The 17,730-nt window shown below is 40.9% G+C and overlaps 1 protein-coding gene across 5 annotated transcripts in view; it reads right to left on the bottom strand.

Moving 5' to 3' along the window:
- LOC132813685 (arf-GAP with SH3 domain, ANK repeat and PH domain-containing protein 1-like) overlaps positions 1 to 17,730 on the bottom strand; it is a 341,801-nt gene that overhangs the window by 194,131 nt on the left and 129,940 nt on the right. For all 5 annotated transcript variants that reach the window (XM_060823243.1, XM_060823230.1, XM_060823238.1 and 2 more), the window contains 2 exons: positions 14,741 to 14,886; positions 3,435 to 3,509 (listed from right to left, as the gene is read on the bottom strand). In XM_060823243.1, the coding sequence (XP_060679226.1) occupies positions 3,435 to 3,509; positions 14,741 to 14,886 (221 nt within the window). The remainder of the gene's footprint in view (positions 1 to 3,434; positions 3,510 to 14,740; positions 14,887 to 17,730) is intronic.

The following is a 17,730-nucleotide window of genomic DNA, read 5'->3' on the forward strand; positions in this document are numbered from 1 at the left end:
TGTTTAATACAAAATATCGAATGACAAATAATTTATCAAATAGGCAGTTTTCAAAAAAAAAGTCATTTCTGCAGTACAGATGAATAAGAATTAGACAGACCATTTGGGTCATTAGTTCATACTTCTAAAGAAACAACTGATTTCGGTCTCCAAAGTGAGAGAAGTATTCGCCTCTTGAATCTTAGCCAGATACCTTAGCTGAGTATTCATCACAAATTTCCTGATGGAGCTATACTCTCCTTTGCATAGTCCTTTGCACTAAGCATGAATATGCATTGTAGCCCAAGTCATAATGTTTTGCAATTGCTCAGGAAAGAAAGTCAAAAATTTTAAGTGCCCGATCAAGCAAGATCCTCTCCTGAAGTTCTGTTGCATACTCGTTTGGTTTTCTGATAAATATCAATACCTTGACTGTTGACCTCATTTGTTCAAGAAAAGCTAATGGAAAGGATCTTTGCACGTATGGGTCCTAAAATGGTTGCATAATGTCACCTAACAGACAACTTCATGGTAAATGTCACCAGTATTCAAATCTTTTAAAACATTTAAAAATACTATGAACTTAATGCTTATTTGAAGGAATTCTTTGAAGTTTTGCAGGACAATTTTATTGCTATTAAATAAGGCAGAGTTTAGATTGGATCCAATGTCGTCATTCTACAAAAGGCAACACCACAAACAGCTCTAAGGAGCTGGACTTGCTGGCACATTTCATTCTTTCACACACACACACACCGCTTGATGCTTTCTCCTGGTTATCTGATCATGGGCTAATCCGTAAGTTGAATGCTCTCAATTTTCCAAGTGGCCAATGGAAAAGGTAACCTAACCAATCTCTCAGGGAAGCATCACCCTGAACATAAACAAGTGGAGACAATTGGTCTGCCTTGGACATTTTCACATAGGAAAATAGTTTCTTATGCACCTGTTAGCTCCGATTACTTGTAAAGCTGCAAGCAGCTCCAGTAAACAATTTATTAAAACTTTAGCTATTCTCTTCGTCCACATTCTCCTCCATTCAAAGCAGTCATTTTCAGATTTGGTCCATTGTCAAAAATAAAAGTATGTCATCTTTACACAAGAAACTGCATTCAAGTCCATTTTATTTTCAATGGAAATGAAGGCACAGAAAATTACACATTGTGCAGCCTGCTTCAATAAGGTGTTTGACTATCCACAGAATTGTAGAATTACTCATCAGATGCATTTCCTGGTGAAAACTTCAAAGATGTCACTGTTAGTTTTTCTTACGAAGAAAGAATAAAATGCTCATCTTTATTTTGGTTTTCAAGTGCTTCACTAATAGCTCCCTTGCTAATCTTGTACTGCAATAACTTATTTTTACTCTCAGCATCCTACATTATACTTATTTATTCTTTGTTCCCTGCTCATCTGAATGCCCCGGTGACATACTTTTACATTAATCTCATTACGGTTCTCCCTCCACTAATATAAAGAAAGTACAAAATAATCAAGGGAAAATGGAAGGAACTTGGTGTATTTAATATGGATAAATAGTAATGGGGAAAATCAGACATGGGGCATGCTGGACCAGATGATTTTCACCCCAGGGTTTTAAAAAGTAATGGGTGAGCAAGTTAAACATGTGGTCATAATTTTCCAAATTTCTCCAAATTCAGCAACCATGCCTATGATTTTTACATAAATAAACCTCAACTCAATTTCAATTGAACGAGGGAGGAAGATAAGAGTTGACTACAAATCAATTTATCAGTCTGTTTCTCTCACTCAGTATAGGCACTGCTTCCAAAGTTGTCATTTAATTTCACTCAAGGTGTTGAATTTTATGAATTGCTGTTTTCAAATGCACAGAACACTGAAGTAGGAATTTCCAGGCAAGTGGAACAGGTGTCACACACCTGATTTGTGCCTATGGGTGTAGAAGATTGAGGACACATTACCAGAATCTGTCATCAGGGATAGTGTAACTTAATTAAGCAAATCTCAGTTAATCAGGAGAATCAGCATGGATTTGTAACAAGTCGGTTACATTCATGGAACTTTGCTGACGTTGAAGTCAATGCAATGACGAATATGAAAGTGCATACAACTTTTGTCAATGCAAATTTTGAGAATAAATTTGAAATCAGGTTCCACATAAGTGATCACAAATGAAGGTACATGAAAGTGGAGGTAATTTTGTGACACGGTTAGTAATCGGTTTGGATGTAGGAGGACCAATTCTACAGATTTCCAAATTTGTCCCTAAGATAGGGTGGCATGGTGGCTTAGTGGTTAGCAATGCTGCTTCACAGCATCAGGGACCTCTGTTCAAGTCCAACCTTGACTGTTTGTGGGGTTTGTACGTTCTCCCCATGCCGGCATAGGTTTCCTCCAGGTGCTCTAGATTCCTCTTGGTGTCTGAAGATGTGCAAATTAGGTAGATTGCATCTCTGGGTACAATGGAAAGCCATAGGATGGGGGCTGGGTAGCCATTGTGGTTGTGGGGATAGTGTGGGGTGGCTAGATCTGGGTGAGAAACTCAGATGGTCGGTGTGGCTTTGGACAGGCTAAATGGTTCTTTCTGCATCTTAGGGATTCTATGAAGTACAGATGACAGGAACAAAACCAACATTTATTGCCCAATGGTAGTGCCTCTTGACAAGAGAACAGTTAGCCTCCATGAATCACTAAATCATCAGGTGAAGGGCTAGTAAGGGTAGGAATTTCCAGGAACTTCATTCAACAACTAAATGAATATATATTTCCAAACAAGGATGATGTCTGACATATTGGAGGTTCCCACAAATATTTTTTGTAGCTTTTTTTAAAAAAGGAGATAGACGCATAGATTAAGGATGTTGTGCCGACAATCGCTGCGGAATTGCTGCAGAGCACCACAAAAGGTAGCACATAAAAGTCATTGCCAGCCAACCAGCACAATCACAACTCTTATTTTGAGGTGGTCCGTTATACTTGTTATTTGAAGCAGTAGGAAAATGAAAGATAATTTCTAGGAACTTCAAGTAAACCTTTCTGGGCCGGCTTAGCATCAGTGCATTTGGAATCCAACTACAGATATTATGTTTACGCATTTGCCATGATTAGTAGTAATTGGGGAAAAGTAACTAAAGAAAACTTTCAAATGTTTACACAAGTTAAGTAGCTTCACAGTACAGACTTTACAGGATACATATGGTCATCTTGGTCTGCTCACTTCAAACCTTGTAAACTGAGCAGGGTCTTTGCATTCATTGACCAGTAATCTTACCAAAGTTTTTTTTCCTGTTATATGTAAAGCACCACATCGACTAAAAATGAGCTTTTTCCCTTGGTGAAAAACTCAGTGATGACATCATCTTCAAAGGTACAGTGTTATTTGGCACTTTGAGGCACCCGATTCACTATGCAAATATGAACATCCTTATCTTTTGCATTTACATCAAAAATGGTCACCAAATCCAAATACTTACCCCCTTGACATCTTTCAGATCTCCCTTCAATAGTGAATCCAAAGTGAAGATGACATTATGACTAAGATTCTGCAGCTGAAAGTTGCATATAGACAAAGACAAAATAAGCATACAGTCTGACAATTTGCTCTGCACAGTTGATCAACCATTACACTCTACTGTAAAATAGTGCAACAGGTTGTTACCGCAATCACAATGAGTGATTTCTTAATTTTCTTGCCAGTCAAATACTGATTTGTTTTCTTTATGCTATTAATTATTAGCAAATTTGAAATATATTAGCTCATACAACAATGCTCTCTGCCACAACCCTGAGATACGTAACGCTGCATGGACATATTTTATGAAAAAGACAAAAATATATTAAAAATGTCAGGCAGCACAACTTTAGATGCACCCTCATTTGTTCAGACATGCACTTCTGAAAAAAAATGAACTATTTGTAATTCATTACGAGCAGGTCTCTATTTGCAGCAGAAATCAGTAATTGACATACATGTTAGTGGACCACGTGACCTCAAAAGGTTAGTAAGTGAAGGGGTGAGGTTGCATTAACTTGATCCCCATGTCCATCATAGCTACAAGATATAACATGAACATATCCCAGGGAAGGGAGAGACACTGACAGCCTTTTCATATCAACAGGGTAAACAATGAATCACACTCTGGGGAAAACACTTCATTCAATAGTGGTTCAAAATTGCTACTACATTCCTCCAAAAAGGTAGATTACAGTCAAACTATTTCAAAATCAGGTTACACAACGTAAGCAATAAATATTTTGTCATTCCCAAATGTAAATTATGTTTTGTGCACAATGTAACAGTATAGTAAATTCCTAAAGTCTAACATTTGATGTAATGCATGATAAATGCATGATAAAAGATATTCTGGGTTTCAAAGTATCCTGGATGAGTATATGTCTACTGAATGTCACAGTAAACTAAGTCAGGGGCCATCTCAACACTCCTCAGCAAAACAGTGTTGCTGGAAAGATATCTTGCAGCAGTCACCATTTTCATAAGAGTAAAGCGATATAAAGAAGGAAATAGTTAACCATGTGGGTGGGTCAGTGTGAGATATTGCAACAGTTAATTACTGGGTTGGAAACCCAAGGTCCCCGATTAATAAATCCAGGGAACATTAATACAAATGCCACCATGGCATTTTGAGAATTTGAATTTAATTATAAAAGGTAACACAAGCAAAACAAAACATTACATCAATCAGGCATCCAGTTAAAAACCCAACTGGTTCACTGATGCTTTAAGAGCAGGAAACCTTCCAGACTTGAGAACAAACTGTCACTGACCCAATCCACTACCACTAGCCATCCTCACTTAAGTATACTGCAATATAAAATATTAAAGATCCTGATCATGGTGAAGCATTTTTGTCCTAATTAACCAAGATATGGAGATAAAATAAAGGCAAATATAGAAATGGCACATGAAGACAGTTGCACTTGAGAACAGCAAGCCATGAAATCTCAGAGCAGAAAAGCAGTTGTAAGAAGTTTGTAATACTGGTTGCAGTAGAAGACAGCTTATAGGAGAGATGAACTTAGTGAGAAGTTGAGTAAAACTTATCAGAATATAACATATCTTGAATATGCTTTGAGACTTCAGTCTAAAGAATTGAAATTTGGTGCACTTGAGATACTGAGGAAATACTGGACTTTTGTTTAAAAAAAAAGGGACAGTTTTCTTTAAAAAGTTACAGTAAGTTGTGGAGCTTAAATTGACTTTTCATTTAATGGAAGTCACATGCCTGACCTTACAGGATTCAAGACTGGCTATTTGATGTTGCTCAAGTGTTTAATTTGGGGTGTAGTCTATCAAGAGATAAGACACCCAATTCAGCCTTTTGCAGCTTTGTGAGAAATGCTCAAGTATTCCTTCTGAGCGCTTAAAGCGGAAACAAGCTATTCTTCCTGAAAAGCTTTTAGAAGACATCCTCTCCATATTTCCTGAACAAACTGTATATGAAGATTTTCCAGGAACAACTGCATGGGGCTAGTGACATCTGCCAACATGATCAAAGGCATCAGTGAAAGTTATCTGGATCATTTCCTATTTTATCCCTTAATTCTCCAATAGTTTGGCCAAAATGGCTTACTTTTTAAAATTTAATTTCTCCAAAAAAACTAATTTTATTTCTCTTTAACAGCTGCATTGTTGTGTTATTTAAAAGATATTTAGAAGTGCAATAAATTTCAAAAACAAATTAGCCTGAAGACTGTCTCCATGCAAGCAACATTTGTAATAGGTGGATGAATTAACTAAACAAAAAGTTATTAATAGATACGTTATAATTGGGATCACAGAGACCTGGTTCCAGGGTGACTAAGAATGGGAACGCAACATCCAGGGTTATTCAATTTTCAGGAAAGACAAACAAAAAAAAAAGGAGGTGGGGTAACATTGTTGTTTAAGGAGATTAACACAATAGTAACAGGAGGACGCAAGCCTGGACGACATGGAATCGATGAGTAGAGCTGCAGAACACCGAAGGACAGAAAAAAAGCGTTAGTGGGAGTTGTGTACATGCCACAAACAGTAATGTTGGGAACTAGATCAAAAAGGAAATTAGAGATGCAGGCAGTAAGGGAACAGCAGTTATTATGGGTGACTTCAATCTACATACTGATTGGACAAACCAGTTTGGCAGCAATGCGATGGAAGAGGATTTCCTGGAATGCATGATAGATGGTTTCCTCAACCAAAATGTCGAGGAACCATCGAGACAGCAAACCATTTTTAGACCGAGAGAATTAATTAGCAACATTGTGGTGCGAGCTCCTTTGTGAAAGAGCGACCATAACGACATAACTCTTCATTAATATGAAGAGAGATACAACTAAATCTGAAACTCAGTTCTGAACTTAAAGAAATCTAACTTTGATGATATAAGACATGCATTGACGAGGATAAACTGTCCAAGCTTACTTAATGAGTTGACAGTGGATAAGCAATGGTAGACATTTAAAGAACACATGGATGAACTTCAATTGTACATCCCTGTGTGGCATAAGAGTAAAACAGGGAAGGTGGCTCAACCACGGGAAAGCGTTAAAGCCAAAGAGGATGCATATAAATTGGCCAGAAAAAGCAACAAACCAGAGGTCTGAGGAAAAAATTTAAAATTCAGTGAAGGGTGAGGGTTTAATTCAGAAAGGGAAAAATAGAATATGAAACTAAGTGGTGGAAAACATAAAACAACTGCAAAAGCTTCTATAATTATATGAGGAAAAGAAAACTGAAGAAGAAAGTCCCTTGCAGTTAGAATCAAGTAAATTCATAATGAACAAAAAAATTTGGCAGACCAGTCGAACAAATAGTATGGATCTGTCTTCACTAAGGACAACACAATAATCTTCAGGCAATGCTCGAGGACAGTGGGTCAAGCATGAAGTAGGAACTAATGGAAATCCTTATTAGTCAGGAAATGGTATTGGGGAAATAGATGGGATTAAAACCTGGTAAGTCCCCAGTGCCTGATGCTCTGCATCCCAGAGTACTTAAGAAAGCTATCCTAGAAACCATGAGATCATTTTGCATCATTCTGTAGACTCTGAAAGAGTTTGAATGGATTGGAGGGTAGCTAATGTAATTCCACTTGAGGAGAGAGCGAGAGCGAGCGAGCGCGAGACGAATGATAGAGCAGTTAGCCTGACATCAGTGGTGGGGAAAATGCTGGAGTCAATCATTAAGGATGTAATAACTGAGCATTTGGAAAGTGGAGAGAGAACTAGTTGACAGACAGGAAGCAGAGACCTGGAATAAACAGCTCCTTGTTGGAGTGGCAGGCAGTGATGAACGGGGTGCCACAGAGTTCAATGCTGGGACCTCAGCAGTTTACAGTATACATGAATGATTTGGACAAAGGTATTGAATGCCATAATCTCCAAATTTACAGATGAATCTAAGTGGGTGGCAGTGTCTGCTGTGAGGAGGATACTAAGAGAATGCAGGGCGACTTGGAGAGGCTGGTTGAGTGGCAAATACTTGGTAAATGCAAAATATTATGGATATGGTGTGGTTATACATTTTGGTCACACAAGGTAGATTATCTGAATAGTGACAGCTTAGGAAATGAGAGGGGTAATGAGACCTGTGGGTCATGGTGCAACAGTCAAGGAAGGTTGGCACGCAGTTGCAGCTGGCAATGAGAAAAACTAAAAGGCATCTTCTCCTTCATAAGAGGATTTGAGTATTGGAGCAAGTATATCATGCTGCAGTTATACAGGGCCTTTGTGAGGCCATATCTTGAGTATTGTGCGCAATTTTGGTCTCGTCGGAGGAAAGACACTCGCTATTGAGGGTGTCCAGCAAAGGTTCACCGGACTAATTGCCAGGATGGCAGGGCTGACGAGAGGAAAGACTGAATCGACTGGGCTTGTATTTGCTGGAACTTGGAATAGTTGGGGTGGGGAATCTCAAACAAAATCCTGATGAGGGGAATGCTCCCAATTTTGGGCAAGTCCAGAGCTAAGGGTTACAGTCAAAGAATAAGGGGTAAGACTTTCAGGACTGAGAATTTCTTCACTGGTGTGAATCTGTGGATTTCTCTTGCACAGAAACTATTAGAGCCTGTTCATTAGATGTATTCAAGAGAGAGCTGGACATGGCCCTTGCAGGTAAAGGGATCAAGAGGTATGGGGAGAGGACAGGAATGGGACATAGAATGCATGATCGACCATTGTTGTATTGAATGGTGGTGCAGACTCAAGAAAGGGCCATGTTAAGATAAGCATCTATGTTTCCATGTTAAGATAAGCATCTATAATTTAATACTTCAACTGTATTGATCAGTTTTGCATCTGTGAAATAAGTCTAGTTTTGATATTATTCATGGGGAGGAGACAACCTTGTTATTATCCTAGATCATTAATCCAGGGACGCAGGTCATATTCTGAGATTGGAAGCTCATATCCGACCACGGCAGACAAAGTCTGCAAATTCAATCAAAACTTGGAATTAAGAGCATAATGATGACCATGACTACTGCCGATTGTCAGAAAACTCCTTTGTTCTTACCTGGTCTGATCTATGATTCCAGACACACAGTAATGTGGTTGACTCTTAACTGTCTTCTGGAAGATTAGGGATGCTTGCCTATTCAGTGACGCCATATCGCATGAATTAATTGTTGTTAATAAAATTAATGCATTTTAGAAACTAGGTTGATTTTGTCTTTTTACTGAACCTAATAAGCCATTTAAGTGGTCTTATCAGCAACTGGGTAATAAATCTCAGAATTATCCTATGACCAGTGGATTAAGTGAGACTAGAGAGAAACAATGCAATCTCCTGAGCTTGGCTGCAACAATATACAGAAAGGATTTCACATAGGATATGAATATGGTCCCCGCTGATGTTAATACTGGACAAGTCAAAATCTGGAGTGAAACCTGGGTTGATGAACCCTAAATTTTAGATTTACAATTTTGATACCATAACGGTCAGCCAATGAACGTATTCACAAAAGGCTGCCAAAATATTTTTTCTCCTTCAGTGGAAGGCTGATAAAGTTCCAGGGACTGATCATCTCCATTCCACAGTACTTAAGGAAGTGATCCTGGAAACAGCGGATGCATTGGTGATCATCTTCCAAGATTCTTTAGACTGAAAAGTTCCTGCAGAGTGGGGATAGTTACTGCAAGCACACTACTTAAAAAGGGAGGTCAAGAGAAAACAGAATTATAAACCAGTGAATCTGACGTCAGTAGTGGGGAAGATACGAAATCCATTATCAAGGATTTAATAGTAGATCACTTAGAAACCAGTGATAAAAATCACAGTCAGCATCGGTTTACAAAAGATAAATCATGCTTGACAAATCTACTGGAATTCTTCAAAGATTAACTAGTAAAGTTGGTCAGTGGAGCCACCAAATCTGGTTTATTGGGATCATCAGAAAGCTTTCAACAAAGGCTCACCTAAGTGATTAATGTGTAAAATTAAAATACATTGAGATAGATAGAAAATTGGTTAGCATACAGGAAATAAAGTAGGAATAAATGGGCCTTTCCCTGAATAACAGGCATTGACTAGTGGGATATAGTAAGGATCAGCACTAGGATGCCAGCTATTCACAATATATGTTAATGATTTAGATTAACGTACTAAATTTAATATCTCAATTTGTAGACAACACAAAGGGTGAGTTTGAGAAAGATGCAATGACATTGCAGTGTAATTTGGGTAAGCTCAATGAATGGGGAACTCGTGGCAGATGTAGTGTATTGTGGATCAATGAGCGATCATCTACATGCAAGCAAAAATAAAGAGGCAGATAATTTGAAAGGCTGCAAATTGAGGGGGGAATGCTCGCTACTTGCTGTAAGCAGTAATGCAGACAAAGCAGGTAGAAAAAGGCAAACTATATGTTGGCCTTCACTGTGAGAGGATTCAAGTACTGGAATGAGAATGCCTTTCTGCAAATATGCAGGGTTCTGGTGAGGCCACATCTAGAATATTATGCAGAGTTTGGTCTCCTTATTGGAGGAGGAAGGATGCTTTTGCTGTAGATGCCTTGCAGTCAAGGTTTACCAAATGGATTCCTAAAATGCTGAAAAATGTGTTGCTGGAAAAGCGCAGCAGGTCAGGCAGCATCAAAGGAACTGAAGAATCGACATTTCGGGCATACGCCCTTCTTCAGGAATGAGGAGGGTGCGCCAAGCAGGCTAAGATAAAAGGTAGGGAGGAGGGACTTGGGGGAGGGGCGTTGGGAATGCAATAGATGGAAGGAGGTTAAGGTGAGGGTGATAGGCTGGAGAGGGGGTGGGCGCAAAGATGACTGCAGGTCAAGAAGGCAGTGCAGAGTCAGAGGTTTGGGACTGAGATTAGGTAGGGGGTGGGGGGGGGGGGGGGTGGGGGGTGTATGGGGGCGGAGGGGCGGAAATGAGGGAGCTGGAGAAATCTGCATTCATCCCTTGTGGTTGGAGAGTTCCTAGGCAGAAGATGAGGCATTCTTCCTCCAGGAGTCACGTTGCCATGGTCTGGCGATGGAGGCGGCCAAGGACCTACATGCCCTTGGCGGAGTGAGAGGGGGAGTTAAAGTGTTCAGCCACGGGGCGGTTGGGTTGGTTGGTGCAGGTGTCCCAGAGGTGTTCTCTGAAACGTTCCGCAAGTAGGTGGCCTGTCTCCCCAATATAGAGGAAGCCACATTGGGTGTAGCAGATGCAGTAAATGATGGGTGTGGAGGTGGTGAATTTGTGACGGATATGGAAGGATCCCTTGGGGCCCTGGAGGGAGGTGGGGTGGGGAAAAAGAGGTGTGGGTGCAAGTTTTGCATTTCTTGTGGATGCAGGGGAAGGTGCTGGGAGTGGAGATTGGGTTGGTGAGGGTTGTAGACCTGACGAGGGAGTTGCGGATGGAGTGGCCTTCCCAGAACGCTGATAGGGGAGGGGAGGGAAATGTATCCTTGGTGATGGGGTCTGTTTGGAGGTGGCAGAAACGACAAAGTATAATACGATGTATCTGGAGGTTGATGGGGTGGTAGAGGAGGACCAGTGGGGTTCTGCCCTGGTGGCGATTGGAGGGGTGGGGTTCAAGGGCAGAGGAGCAGGAAGTGGAGGGGATGCAGTGGAGAGCATAGTCAACCACGTCTGAGGGGAAATTGCAGTCTTTGATTCCTAATATGGCCTAACCAACATGATGAGAGACTGAATCAAATATAATTGTATCCTCTGGAGTTAAGAAAGAGGCGGGGGGAAGAAACTCTCTCAAATCTTCGAAATAAGAGGAATAAATAGGTTAGATGCAGGAAGGATATTCCCTATGCAGGAGAGTCCAGAACTTTGAGATTAGAAGAGATTCTTTCAAGCAGAGAATGGGGAGCCTGAGAAATTCACCAGAGAGAATGGCCGTGACTAAGACATTGCATTTGTGGGAAGGTGGTATGGGGTATCAAGCTTGAATGATCAGTCATGGTATACTCACTGGTGGAACAGGCTCAAGGTTTGTTAAACACAGAAACATAGAAGATTCAAAGTTTACTACATTTACTAAAAATTAGCAAAACTATTGGAAAGACATCATGAATAGCAAAGAGGTTCTACTCTTGATCCAAGCAACATCCTTCAGAGCATCAATCCAAGTATCAATCCACTCTAAATTCCTACGTAACGGAGGTTGTTAAAAGCATTTCCTGTGCAATCATGTGATTCTCTCCATTACTACCTATCTCCTAGATGAGCTAACTTACTGACTTCTCATTAGGGAAAGCTCAGAGCTTTTCCAGCCCTATCTACTTAGACTACTAAAGAGCTCAAGATTTCTTTTGAGTCCTAATAGCCTGGAAACTGCCAAAACTAAACTGCTCTCCTGCTGATTATGGATCATTTCTCTTCAAACTAGACCTGCTTGTGGCCCCTTACCAAATGTCTTTCTCTAGGTCATAAACAATTTCTTAAACAATTATGCAGTTTCCCTTAACTAGTCATTTAGCTCATACATATACATATGAGATGATTTCTTGGTAATGCTATCTGTACCCACTGCTTTGGGAAAAAAATGCATTTCTTAACCTTCAGTCACTTTCACAGAATTAAAAATTCAATCTAATTACCTCTATAATTGAAGTTCCCAAATAGCATAATGTAAATCTTTATCACATTAACAAATAGAAGTCAGTAGACAATGTATATTGAAGAAACAAAATTAAATGTTTAAATCGTTCCTAATTCAAATGGGGTAAATTCTAGTTCAAGGAAGAAATTGAGGTTTTGATTCATTCCAACTTGCAGATCCTTTCAGAGAATACCTCTGGGACATGCACACCAACCAACCAACCCCATTGCCCCATGGCTGAACACTTCAACTTCCACCTCCCACTTCACCAAGGATATGCAGGTGCTAGGCCTCCTCCACCACCAAACTCCAAACACCCAATGCCTAGAGGAAGAACATTTCATCTTCTGCCTTGGGACCCTGCGGTGGAGAGCATCACCGATCACGTCTGGGGTGAAACTGCAGTCTTTGAAGGAGGCGGTCATTGGGTTGTTCGGTATTGGAACTGGTCCCCCTTGGAGCAGATACAGCGGAGACGAAGGAATTGGGAATATGGGATGGCGTTTTTACAGGGGGCAGGGTGGGAGGTGGTGCAGTTTAGGTAGTGGGAGTCAGTCGGTTTATAGTAAACGTCCATGTTGATTTGGTCGCCTGAGATAGAAATGTAGGGGTCTAGGAAGGCGAGGGAGTGGTCTGAGACGGTCCAAGTAAATTTGAGGTCGGGGTGGAAGGTGCTGGTAAAGTGGATGAACTGTTCAACCTCCTTGTGAAAGCACGAGGCAGCACCAATACAATCATCGATGTAGCGGAGGAAAAGGTGGGGGGTGGTGCCAGTGTAGTTGCGGAAGATGGACTGTTCCACATATCCAACGAAGAGGCAGGCATAGCTGGGGCCCATACGGGTGCCCATGGCTGCTCCTCTGGTTTGGAGGAAGTGGGAGGATTGGAAAGAGAAGTTGTTCAGAGGGAGGACCAGTTCAATCAGTTGAAGGAGGGAGTCAGTGGAAGAGTACTGGTTGGTACGGCAGGAAAGGAAGCAGCGGAGGGCTTTGAGTTCTTTGTGATGGGGGATGGAGGTGTACAGGGACTGGATGTCCATAGTAAAGATAAGGCATTGGGGACCGGGGAAGCGAAAATCATGGAGGAGGTGGAGGGCATCCCGAACGTAGGTGGGGAGTTCTTGGACTAAGGGGGATAGGACCGTGTCGAGGTATGCAGAGATCAGTTCAATGGGGCAGGAGCAGGCTGAGACAATGGGTCGGCCAGGGCAGTCAGGTTTGTGGATTTTGGGCAGGATGTAGAAACAGGCAGTGCGGGGTTGTGGGACTATGAGGTCAGATGGGAGATCCCCTGAGCTGATGAGGTTATGGATGGTTTGGGAGTTGGGGTCATGGTCAAGGGGGCAGGAGGAGGTGTCCGCGAGCTGGCGTTTAGCCTCAGCAGTGTAAAGGTTGGTGCGGCAAACTACTACCTCACTTCCCTTGTCTGCCAGTTTGATAGTGAGGTTGGGATTGGAACAGAGGGAGTGGAGGGCTGCACATTCCGAGGGTGAGGGATTGGAGTGGGTGAGAGGGGTAGAGAGGTCGAGGCGGTTAATGTCGCGGTGGCAGTTGGCTATGCAGAGATTGAGGGCAGGTAAGAGGCCAGCACAGGGTGTCCAGGTAAATGGGGTGTGTTGGAGGCAGGAGAAGGGGTCATCAGAGGGTGGGCGAGAATCCTGGTTGAATTAGTAGGCGAAGGAAGAATTGTTCGATGTCTCGCCGAGTGTTGAACTCGTTAATCCGAGAGCGTAGGGGAATGAAGGGGAGGCCTCTGCTGAGGACTGATCTTTCATCCTCAGAGAGGGGTAGTTCTGGAGAGATGGTAAAAACACGACAGGACTGGAGCTGGGAGTGGGGACGGGGTTAGGCATGGGAGCAGGAATCAGGGTGGGGACGGAGATTGGGGCAGGGTTCGACATGGAGGCAGGATTAGGCATGGGGATGGAGATCAGCATGGGGTCAGGGTTAGGAGATCTGTCACCACGCCTAACCCCGCCCCCACACCGATCGCCGTTCGTGGTCATTGTGCAGGTGAGTGATGTCACCGGGGGCGGAAGTGGCTGCGGCAACGGCAACCCAGGGGCGGAAATGGCTGTGGCGACAGCAGAAACAGTGTTGTTCCTGAACCCCACAAATTCCAGCTCTGTTGATAGGCCTAAAGTTCAAGGATTTCAGCAGTTCAAGGAGGTAACTCACCATTTTCTCCAAGGAAATTAGCAAATACCAATGATGATGATCATAAACCATAAATAATTTTTCTCAGTTACTAAAATTTCTTTAAACACAAGATCCACAGGTGCCAAATCACCAAGCGGTCTACACCAGAATAATAATGCATAGTTTCCCCAAAGGTTCAATAGGGCTACGTTTTCTGTTCTGGACTTTCCAGCACAAAATTCTATAATATATTTGTGCTTACATTAATAAATGAAGAACAGAGTTAGAGTGAGTGACACAATCAATATTAATTTTTCATTTGTTACCAAGCCAACAAATATAAAGGCTATGAAGCGTGCAGATATTCTTCCAAACTTAAGATGGACTTTTGTTCTGTGAAAATCTAAACTTACTACTTCAAATAATAAAAAGTGCACCATTAAACTAATGTACTAATAATATTAATACCAATGTAATTATTCACAATTAACATATCCATGCATAGTTTCAATACTTTCTACAGCTTTAACTTGAAGTATTCTGTATACAGGATCAGCAATGTGAACGAAAAATACAAGACCTAAACTCTTACCAAGTTTTTCAGCAATGTTGAAAGCTCCTTTGTGAGAGTGGAAAATTTAACAAAAGCTGTGCCAAGATCAGGATTATCGCGACTTAAAAAATTACTACCAAATTTATCTAGTGCTTGTGCATAGTTTTCTTCATTTTGCACATGTTCTGTAAAAGAACAAGAAAACATGAGGAGATGTAGTTATCTTCCACAAACTAATTTCAGTTGCCTGTAAATATCCCAAAGCTTTAACTTAATATCAGCTGTTTAACATTTTCTGTTATTCTTGAAAGTCAGTTACTGATGTTTGATACTGGAAACATCTTGACTCAATAATACTTAATTTATGGAAATTGTATTACAAGAATATACTTCCTAATTCAAACAGACCACAAATTCTACAAGTGGTCTTTTGTACATGCTCGAGTTAAAATGTCAGATATCATGCATGCACCTCATGCAAACAAAAAAACAATAGAATGAATAGAATAAATCTAAACAGTTAGAATGATACAAGCGTAAGTTACTATGTGCATATGAGTAGTTATGAACTGGACCAGACCAAAATGCCTCAAAAAGTATATTAAAAAGATAGCCTGGATCTTAACTTTTTAGCTTTAAAGGCAAGTATAAGGCACTGCGCTCTGGATGCAATTCAATTGGTTAAACTACCAGGCTCTAAGCAAAACACAAAGAACAAACAAACAAAAGAACAACAACTTTATTAGAAAATTTAACAATAAAAAATATCTAACTGTTAAACAGCAATGTTCCAATGTAGTAATATCCCATTAATACATTTTTGGCAAAGGCAAATTCAGTAAAACAATGTCTCACATGCAATCCTAGGAGAACCCAAGCTTTTAGCTGTAGCTGAGAGAAGGATAACAGTTCTACATATAGTTCGAAGACCCCAACAACTACTGAAAAACTAAACTGAAATCCTGGTTCTGTGGGAGTTCGACTCCACCCCTTCATGCAGCTTCTATTGTTCCAACTTTTAAAAACAACCAAGGTCTCTCAAGCTGTTTACTTTCAACCGGCTGTAAACAAGCTACTCATTTCTGTCTCAACATCTCAAAAAACAGGAAAAAAATACACCACTTAAAGCCTTAGCACCGTCACAATGTGGGATATATCAATGCTAGATAATGAATACATCATCTGTGGCAGCATCCAACTTCAAGTAATATCATGAGTATCTGCAATATACTTGAAATAATGATGTTCCAAGTTATCCTTCCACCAGATTCATTAAAATCTGCTGCTATTGGTGAGTTATAACTTACAAAGGTGACAAGTTTGCTACAGTAACATCTACTTTCACATAAACAGAGTTAATTGATTATAAAGCCATATAGATGTACAATGCAGAAACAAGCACTTCAGTCCAACTTTGCCATGCTGACCAGACATCCTAAACTAATTCAGTCCCATTTGCCAGCACTTGGCCCATATCCTTCTAAACCCTTCCTAGTCATATAGCCATCCAGATGCCTTTTAGATGTTTTAATTGTATCAGTCTCCACTATGTCCTTTAGCAGCTCATTCAATACATGCACAACTCCTTTCCCCTCTCATCCTAAACCTATGCCCTCTAGTTCTGGACTCACCCACCCCAGGAAAAGACCTCCTCTAATTAACCAATCCATGCCCTTCATGATTTTATAAACCTTGACATGGTCACACCTCACCTGACGCTCCACAGAAAAGCAACCCCACCTACTAAACCTCTCCGAACAGCTCAAACCCTCCAATCCTGGCAACATCCTTGTAAATCTTTTCTGAACCTTGCAAATTTCATAACATTCTTCCTATAGGAGGGAGACCAGAACAGCAACACAACATTCCAAAAGTGGCCTAACCTATGTCCCATGCAGCAGCAACATGAGCTCCCAACTTCTTCACTCAATACTGACCAATAAAGGAAAGCATACCAAATGCCTTCTTCATTATCCTATTTACCTGTGATTCTACTTTCAAGGAACTACAAACCTGCACTCTAGGGAGCCTTGCTGAAATGAGACCTTAGGACCTAACCATTAAGTGAATAAGTTCCGCCATGATTTCCCTTTCTAAACACAGCAATTCACATGTATCTAAACTAAATTCCATCTGCCACTCCTTCGGCCATTGGTCCAGCTAATCAAGATCCCATTGTACGGAGGTAACTTTCATTACTGTCCACCTCCAATTTTGGTGTAATCTGCAAACTTACTAACTATACCTCCTATATTCACATCAAAGTCATTTATATAAATGAGAAAAAACAGTGGACCCAGCACTGATCCTTGCGGCACAACACTGTTCGCAGGCCTCCAGTCTAAAAAACCAACATTAATCTATTATGAAGCCAGTTCTGTATCCAAAGAGCTAGTTCTCTGTATTCCATGTGATCTAACCTTGCTAACCAGTCTGCAATGAGGAACCTTGTCAAATGCCTTACTGAAGTCCATGCAGATCATGTCTGCCATTCTGCCCTCAACAATCTTCTATTACTTCTTCAAAAAAAATATATTTTCCCACACACGAAGCCATGTTGACTATCCCTAATCAGTCTTTGCCTTTCCAAAGACATGGCAATCCCATCCCTGAGGAGTCTCTTCAACAACTTGCCCACCACCAATGTCAGGCTCACCGATGCATAGTTCCCAGGATTTTCCTGACCAACTTTCTTAAATAATGGCACCATGATAGCCAATCTCCATTCTGGCACCTCACCTGTGACTATCAATGATACAAATATCTCAGCAAGGGGGCCAACAATCACTTCCCTAGCTTTCCACAGAGTTCTAAGGAACACCTGATCCTGGGGATTTATCCTCCTTGATGTGCTTTTAAGACATCCAGGACCATCTCTTCCGTAATGTAGATATTTTCCAATATGTCATTTATTTGCCAACATTCTTTATATTCTATGTTCTTCTTTAATATTAATCACCGATGCAAAATACTCACTTTTTATCTCCCCCAGCTCCTGCAATTCCACACAAATGCTGCCTTGCTGATCT

This window comes from Hemiscyllium ocellatum, chromosome 4 (genome assembly GCF_020745735.1).
Source record: "Hemiscyllium ocellatum isolate sHemOce1 chromosome 4, sHemOce1.pat.X.cur, whole genome shotgun sequence".
Taxonomy (NCBI): Eukaryota; Metazoa; Chordata; class Chondrichthyes; order Orectolobiformes; family Hemiscylliidae; genus Hemiscyllium; species Hemiscyllium ocellatum.